The sequence below is a fragment of the Channa argus genome, chromosome 12 (genome assembly GCF_033026475.1).
Source record: "Channa argus isolate prfri chromosome 12, Channa argus male v1.0, whole genome shotgun sequence".
Lineage (NCBI taxonomy): Eukaryota > Metazoa > Chordata > Actinopteri > Anabantiformes > Channidae > Channa > Channa argus.
The window spans coordinates 14,176,254-14,185,306 of record NC_090208.1 but is presented as its reverse complement, the minus strand read 5'-3'; the positions used below and the strand labels follow the sequence as shown (position 1 = coordinate 14,185,306).

Below are 9,053 nucleotides of genomic sequence, written 5' to 3'. Positions count from 1 at the left end.
CGACTGATTGCGTCCGATGGGATGCATGACGCATGCGCACATAGACGTCAAACGCGCCTATGTGGCTGCTGTGAAATTAAAGCTTAGGTTCTTAGATTGTCTTTAAGTTTAATAGCAAACTGTTATCATGGAAGTTTTTATTCTGGCTTTGTTTTGTGTCTTGAGTGTGGCCACAGCAGACGAAGACGAGAGACTGCCGAATAAATGCGAAGGTAGGACGAGAAAGTCTTACTAAAGCTAACTGTTGGCTGTTATGAAAGCTGCTAATGCTATGGCTTTGTACCAATAGTGACGTGGTAGTGTTTTGAAAATTAATTACCTTTGCCTATAATATTTGCCATGCATAATTTGTCACACCAGTTCTTACTGGTTTTATTGTCTTTTATCGCCAGTATGTAAGTTTCTGACAGTAGAGCTGCAGGATGCTCTGGAGAGAACTGGTCGCTCCAAGGAAGTCCTGGAGCTCGGAGAAGTGCTGGACACAGGCAAGAGAAGGAGGAAAATAAAATACAACACTTCGTAAGTTAAATCTTCCTTGAGTCTCTTCAGTATGAACTGTATTTGGTTTTAATATGAATAGAAGACATTGTTTATAGATTAGAAACTGTAAAGCCGTCTGTAAATAATCAGTTTACATCACTGGATTTATTTTGACTAGTAAACCTAAAGTTCTTTTTTTTTTTTTTTTTGTGGAATCACTGCCTGAATTTTCAAGCTGCTACAAACCCTGTAGCTCTGTTTTTTTGCTTGTGGGGCCAACACTGAAAACATGTTTAAATCAATGTTTTCATTTCAGGGAAACCCGGCTGACCGAGGCAGTAGAAAACATATGTGAGCGCATCCTACAGTATAACGTCCACGCAGAGAGGCCGGGCAGCCTCCGATACGCCAAGGTAAAGTTAATGTATTTTTATGTTAAGGTGCTTTAATGTTTAAAGGAGTTACTGTAAACTAAAAGACTGCACTTAATGAGTGAAGGTTACACTTTCAGACCCAACATATGCGTTAAATAGATAATAAAATAGAAAATATTCACCACTTTAGCTCTTTTTTGTTTCTCTTTACAAAGTCTAAGCTCCATAACCAAAAACTTTTTTTTCACCATTTATTAACCGTAGTAGTGACCAAGGTTGGAGCTTCCAGGCAGGAGGTCCAGAGGAAGACCAAAGAGGAGATTTATGGATGTAGTGATAGAGGAAATGAAGTTAGTTGGTGTGAGAGAAGAGGATGGGTTAGATAGAGGCACATGATTCGCTGTGGCGACCCCTGAAAGGGAACAGCCGAAAGGAAAAGAAGATGAAGTAGTGTCCAAAATGTACCAAACAGCATTTATTTTTAAAAAAAGCACTAAATTTGAAAAAAATCTTAACTAACTTTTTGTTAGTATCATTTGTACAATGATAAAAAAATGACACATTTTTTTGCAAATGGACCTACTTGCGTTGTGTGCGCTGCAGGGAACCAGTCAGACCATAACAACTCTGAAGAATCTGGTGCACAAAGGAGTTAAAGTGGACCTGGGAATGCCCTATGAGCTGTGGGACGAACCCTCTGTGGAGGTGTCTGACATGAAAAAACAGGTAGAGTTGTGTATTTTTCTTCTCTTAAACGTTTTAATACAGTAATACTTTTCAGAACAAATTCATAATGAGGTTTATAGTTATTCTGAGTAATGTTTCTGAAATGTCAGTTAAAAATAGAGAATGGCATCTCAAATGAATTATTTTTCATTTTATGGAACTTTTACTTAAATTTGACGGAGTTTTGTATCTGGCAGGTCTTTGCTGACCTCTGCTGGACAACGCTAAAACACAGTTCACATCTTCAAGTAACTCAATTAAGAAGGGATAAATATATGCCATGTAATCTGATTTTATATTAATAGGCTGTAGCTCAGTTGGTAAAGACAGTTGTCTACGGACCATAGGGGCAGTGGTTCAATCACCTATATGTCGAAGTGTCTCTGGGCAAGGCACTGAACTGGCGTAAAAAAAACTGTGCCAAATCAAATGGCGATCCTGAACTCACGGGATAAGCCGAAAGGACAAAAAAAAACAAAAATCTGATTTTGGATTAATGCCCTACAGTAAATCTAAAAGAAAATATAGATAACTACTTGTATTATTTTCCCTTTTATCTCTCTCTATTATTTGATTTAATTAAAGCATCTAGATATTCATAGTAAACAGCTTTACTTTAATCCAGAAGATAAGAATCTTGTTATTGTACATAAAATTAAAAATATTTGTAGTAATGTGTATGTGTGTCTGCACGTGCACTGGTTGCTCAGTGTGAGATAATGCTGGAGCATTATGAGGAGGTAGTGGAGGACTGGTACTTCCATCATCAGGACCAAAGACTGGAGAACTTCCTCTGTGAGAAGCACGTCCTCAAGACTTCCGAGCAAGGTATCAAGCACTGTAGCTACACACAGAGAAATAAAGACATTTAGATTCTAATGTCAGATTAGACATACAAACTTTTATGTCCCTGATTTGTCAAACAGTGTAAAGAAGCAGCGTTCCTAAACTTTACCAGAATCTGTCAGACTGTGTAGCATTTCTAATATTTACCAGTATTATAAATCTTTTTTTATATATGTCACAATTTGCTTCACAAAGATGAAACCAATAATAGACTAAAACCAGTTGTTTAAATTTAAAACTCCTGCTTTAAACTGTGTCATTGCTGTTTACTCCTGACTTTGTCATGTGTACTACAGCATATGTACAGCATGTATAAAAAAATGGTGGCAATTCTTATACATTTTCTAAAATATATTAAACCCAAAGTTAAATTTAAAGTTGACACTACCACATATTCACCTATTTATTATCTGAACCACTTATGCTGTTAAGTGTTTCACAGCACTGGAGACTATCTAAGCTGTTCCTACGAGAAGAAAGTCAGTAGGTTTTAAAAGTTGGTTTTTAAACGTACATTCAGTTAAGGTTTAAAAATACTTTTAACTGAAAATCATTGAAAATGTAAATGTACTTTTTACATGAAATTACACTGAAAATCAAAGTAAAATCAAAAAATCAAAAATCAAAAAACAACAACTTAATGCTGCTGAAATTTCCTTCTCTTCATGTTATTTTCTCTCTCCCCTCACTCAGAATGTCTAAAGGAGGTGTGGAAAGGAGACATGGGGAAAAAAGGAGAAGCCAAGAAGCAGGTGACAAGCGAGGGTGCAGAAGAGGTGGGAAGTGACAACACAGAGACGGAGGAGGCGAAGGCCCACGATGCTGGAGAGCTTTGAGAACTGTCTCACAGAGTGAAATGCAGAAGACAACACAACAACCTCAGTTTCAGACTTATGGCAGGAGAACTGCAAATTGTTGGACAAAAGTTGAAATGATGCATTGAGATGCAGTTTTCAGCTGTATTCTTGAATAGAAATAATCACTATGCAACTATTTTAGCTTTTGAATGGATATTCTATGGAAGAAAGGTTCCAAACTGCTTTTCTGAGATGTCAAAACTATTCCTGGTGCCAAATCGTGTTAGAGTTTACATTAGAAGTTAAAGTGATGTGAGAATTTAATGTTGCATTTATCTTATTTATTTATATGGTGTCTACCCTTATAAACTGTTGCACCTTTTTAAACGTGACGTTTAAAGCCTTTCTCATGAATATGAGACCTTTCCAGTGTTAAACCACGTGTGAACGCTGTAACACTTCTTCCTATGCTAATACCATATGGTACATAATGTCTTTCTTACCCAAGAATGTAGTGTTTAAATGCAAAGATTTTTTCTTGTTGAATAAAATGCTTATTATAAAATTGTGGATTGAGGATGATTTGTCTGGGAGTGGTCCTCTTGCCTGAAAGAAAAAGATTACCATTTAAAATGGTTTTCTTTACTCATCCCTCTGTGCAAGTCTCACAGCACCCAACTGTCTTTGAAATGCAGAGCTACCCGTGATCATCTAGTTTAGACCAATTCAGACATTTAGTATGGCACCGCATTTGTACTGCATTACTTCTTCATTGTTTTTCTATATATTTTTCAAACAGAAAAGGTCAACACTGTAAATACTATAGTGGAAAGACAGAAAGATAAAGAGAAACTAAATGAAACTTGTATGTGGTAATGGAAAAAAAAACTAAATTAAGACTTCAAATACTCAGAATTTTACATTCAGTCTCCTAAATTTGCTCCTTTCATTGTTTTGGCTTTTACCGAGAGGAACATCTTTTAAAATGGATAAACACTCATCTCTGACTGACAAATTGTGTGTAGGTGTTGCACACTTGTAGCTGGGAGCATGTCATTTCCCTTTGTTTGACACAGTTGACACAACAAGGTTTTGCGTCACTGAATCACCTTTGTGTTTCATGGTTTTGAAAAAGGATGTAAACAAAAAGAGGTGTGAAAACAACGAAAAACCTCTAACACATTTGCAAGATAAGAATTGTGCTGTTCTAAGGAAGTGATGATAAAGATATAGTGGATAACTATAAATGCATCTTAGCTATTAAGAAAGCTGTTATATAAGTGATGGAAAACAGAAGAGGCAGAAATTCTCTCAGTGATCAGAGGGCACAACAGTTATGTAAATTATTTCTAGTCTTATAAATAAAAGGGAGCCAATAGAATTAAAATAAGGCCGGTGAAATGTGTGGTTTGGGCTTAGCTGTTTGTCAAAAGCCAGGCTGCAGAGTTCTGGATCAGTAGAAGATCTGCTGAGACAGGTGAATCAGGCATTAAAATAGTTGAGGTGTGATGTAATCAAAGCATGAAAGATTTTTTTCCAAATCTTTAGGTCGAAGAAAGGTTCTAAAATTTATAGAGGAACAGGTGGTAGATGATTCATATGTAGCAGTGTGTGGGTTTTGCATTGGATTACCGGGAAAAAGTCAACTTTCTGTATTGTCAGTAACTTTAGCAGGTGAGCAAGTATCACAGCATCTAAAATGATACAGTGATTAGGGCAACAGAGAGCAAACCTCACTGTTTGTACATACAATGTCACATACTGTGTTGCTGTCAAGTGCTTTCTCACTTGACAATAGCTGCAGAGTTAAAGTGTTTTTCTGGCCCTGCAGGAGATTCACAGTGAGCAGCACAGCTTTTAGACCAACCTGGAGTCCTCTGATGTCAGGCCAGTCGACTCATCTCAGCCTTCGATCTCCACCTCAGGCTCATGGAAAATGAGCTGCTTTCATCTCCGGCCCACTCTGCGGCGATATGCAGTCAGAAAAAAGAAACAATGACTGACAAACACAGACTTAGCTATGAGATCAAGTCCTTTGCTGTGAGTGAAACTTTTAGCAACCTGAGACTATGGTATCTGTAGTATATCTTTAAATTATAGAGGAAATGAAGTTTGCAAATCGACACAACAAGATAATATTTTGCGTGTGTGGAAATTTAATCTTTGTTTCTTCCTTTACTTGCCTGCCTTATTATGGGTTTACATATAAAAGAAGATCTTTTATCTAGATTTTTCATTCAGGAAGGCAAAATGCAATAGTTCAGTGTTGTTAAAAACCATTTTATAGCCTTGTCAAGAATTGCCATTTTACAGAATAAAGGTGACTTTCTTTATGTAATTACTCTTCCCTTAACATCACGGACCATTTTAAAATATATAATACAGACAAGCTACAGAATATTTACTGAAAAAAGATGTTTGCTGTCTTTACTTCCTCTGTGAAATGATCAACACTGATCACCATCTTCCCCTCTGTGTGTACGCAGACAGCTGTGTGGCTACTCAAAACTCTCATGATGTTTATCACCCTGGATAACCCTTCAAAGACCACCAGGGGTGAGACCAGTGTCTCTTATGTCCATAGCTGTTCCTCCAAAACCTACTTCCTCTAAACACATTTTGGTGGTCTACCTCACAGGGATAAATCCATCCAGTTCCTGCATCTGATTGTGTCTTCAAATTACTGATTTAATAATAAAAGCTGGGGGCAGAAGTTAAATCTGATGTCCGTGCATTGCAGATGTTTTACAGACTCTTATTTCCAAACCAGAATCCAGAACGCCATCCCCCAAATTCAGCTCTGTGGCTTTTTCTCCTCCACCACGACCACAGACACACTGTCAGCACTGGACCCACAAATGTTTTATTGTCAGCATACATTGATCTGATTTGTGATGTGTTATATTGCACTGTCTCCTGCAGATCTCTCTATCACGTTAGCTGGAAGCAGAACCAGTCCCAAGAAAGACCCAAAATAAAAAAGGCTGTTCTTTTACGAGTGGGAGGTCGGTTTTATATCATAATTCATGTTTTCATTGCTTCTGTCTTTTCCCTCTATTTATTTTCAGAACCACATGGGATATTAAGATAACATAACAGTTGTATTTTACCTGCTCGGGTAAAGAGCAATGGATGGTGATGACCATGTCTGTGAGGCCTGCGGCAGTGTGAACACTACAAATCACAGTAGTACTGCAGAGTCCAGCCACAAGAGGGCACCGGAAGAGCAAAACAAAGTGAAGACAAAACGATACTTGTAGGTTCTTTTTAAGCACTTCTTCTGTTATTAGTCCTGGTTACTCTGTATGAATCTGATTGAAGATCATGTGAAATTGCTCAGTGAAACAACTTTATGTCCACTCACAGTTTTTCTACAGAACAGCTGACAACAAAGTGAAATATGACATGTACTCAAACAATTAAAATAAAGAAAAATATGTTTAAACATGTTCGACATATATAAAAATCTGTTTAGAATCTCGTTTATGTGCAGACTAGAAATTACCTGACACGACTTTTCTATTTACTAAATATAACCATTAACAGAATTGTTCTAAAACAAATGTACAAAGTGCTTCACAGGATTTATACCGAGAATTTAAAATCTGTGTAGCAATGAGGTAAATAAAAGGAGCCATATCCATAAAAATTCAGAATAAGACCAAACAAAAATGTAATAAAATATGCAACAATAAGAGATCAAATGAAGAGTTACATGTGTTAAAAGAAGCAGTGTCTAGCAGCACTTGGATTTACAATTATTTATCACACAGACTCCTGGCAGTGTTGTCCTTGTGTCCTGATCTGGCCCTTCAGCTTCACTCCCGACTTTTATTTTGTAGCCCTTTTCCCTTTTCCCCCTGTTCCCAGTTCATTCCAGCACCTTCACCACTCATCACCTGTCATAATTGTTTACACCTGTTCCTCGTCTTTTCTCCCGGATGGGACACTCTGCCTTCTGGTTTGCCTGACTCGAGTTATTTGTTTACCTTTGGTCTGAGGATTGGTTGCCCTGTTCCTTATTTAGGGCTTGCTCGAGGTGGATTCTGGGGGTTTTCTCGATACATCTTTACAGTCTTGACTTGGAAGTGCCTTGAGATGACTTTGTTGGGAATTGGTGCTATATAAATAAAGTTGAATTTAATTCTTTAGTTGTCCCAGCCGGGAATCAAGTTTAGCCGCCTCATTCATTCTGGCTCTGTTTTGAACTCCCCAATTTGAACTCCACAATTTGGAGATGCAGCGCGAGCATGAAAAGGAAAACAAGAAATCTGTCATTTAAAGAAATATTCACAACATTTTACAATATTTTTGTAAATAAGATTTCCATTTCTTGCTTTTTAATAAAAAAATGTCTACAAACATTTGTCAGTATGGTTTATTCAGTATAGATCGATGGGCCTTTGAAAACGTTCCCATCTCCTGCTAACACAATCACTAGATATGATGTTTTTATTTGTGTTTTGCTGCTGTCTAAGCTTCAATTGTCACCATCATATATCTTATTAGGCAAAGCGTTTTTAATGAACAGTATCAAAAGTATTTATATTGTGTACCTATATAAAAAGAAACAAAAAATGCTTTGAGTTTGTGTCTTTTATTTGCAAAAGTTGATAATGAGCCAACTCTGCATACGGTATAGGACACTAAAAGCCTGAATTCTTGTGCTGTGTAATGTGTCAAGTGTTAGAGAACATGCATGTGACATATTAGTACATGTCATATTTCACTTTGTTGTATTTTCTGCCTCGGATGGTCAAGATGTGCCAGAACATTGCAGTGGAGAGGGGCTCACATCTAACAAAGCTTCCTTAAAAAGCATCTTCAACCTCTAAGCCACCTAGCCGCCCCATAGTGATGTATGTCTGACCCTGATATACTCGCGCTGGAAGAATTTCTGGACTCTCATCTATCTTTGCTTAGAGGACAAGGCACCATTATGTCATCATCGGCAGAAGGTAAAACATTTTATTCCGATTTTTTTTTTCACTTGACCATTGATCCTTGAGCACAGCAGGTTAACTCGTGATTTATTAGTGACATTTTCTCTGCGCCAGAACAACAGCCTGCTCCCCATCTCCACCCAGCACCTGTCAACACACATGCCAGAGACAAGCAAGGGAAAAACAAAAACATTGCATTTGGATTCATGACAACAAGGATCATTTCCCACTCTGCTCTTTGTGCCAACCCTCTTTTACAGCCAAAGCACTCAGTCAGGTTTCTATGGTTTTTTTAAGGCATCTTTCTTTTTGCATTAAAACAAATCACAGATTACCAGCAGAAATATATTTTACACATTTTTTAAAAAGACGAACAATGACATTTTGTTTTTAATGTGAGTGGTTAATGTCACACTATAATTACTGTAGTAGTACAGTTTAGAAGTACTTCGGTATTTCAATTTTATGTTACTTCATAATTCTACTCCACGAAAAGTCAGAGGTTGTATTGTACATTTTTACCCCACACATTTACAGTAATTGGCAGCTGAAGTACTTCCAGGTTGTCAATCTAAAACAGAATAAATTATTAAATCATGACTTACTAAGGGTTAACCACATGTCAGTACATAATGACATAAATGCAACATAAAGGATATTTACATTAAATCATTGATATTTACAGTCAGCATCAATTATTATTTAAACATATATGTAATGTATATTCTAAAACGGACCTTTCTATAATAATAAGTAATAATAAATACTTGCACGTTAGCTATATTAAGTGTAAATTGATACTAAAACATTTGTATTAAAACTAAGTATGTACTTCAGAAGTTTAACTTGTAATCGAGTAATTCTCCACTGCTCTAATAGTACATTTA

General features: G+C 36.8%; 1 protein-coding gene across 1 annotated transcript; it reads left to right on the top strand.

Moving 5' to 3' along the window:
* Positions 1 to 31: 31 nt before the first annotated feature.
* On the top strand, positions 32 to 3,788 carry cnpy4 (canopy FGF signaling regulator 4). Its single transcript, XM_067525340.1, has 6 exons — positions 32 to 212; positions 393 to 519; positions 797 to 893; positions 1,458 to 1,580; positions 2,291 to 2,408; positions 3,120 to 3,788. Exons 1-6 carry the CDS (start codon positions 128 to 130, stop codon positions 3,260 to 3,262), a joined length of 693 nt encoding a protein of 230 aa, XP_067381441.1. The 5' UTR covers positions 32 to 127; the 3' UTR covers positions 3,263 to 3,788.
* The last annotated feature ends 5,265 nt before the right edge of the window (positions 3,789 to 9,053 follow it).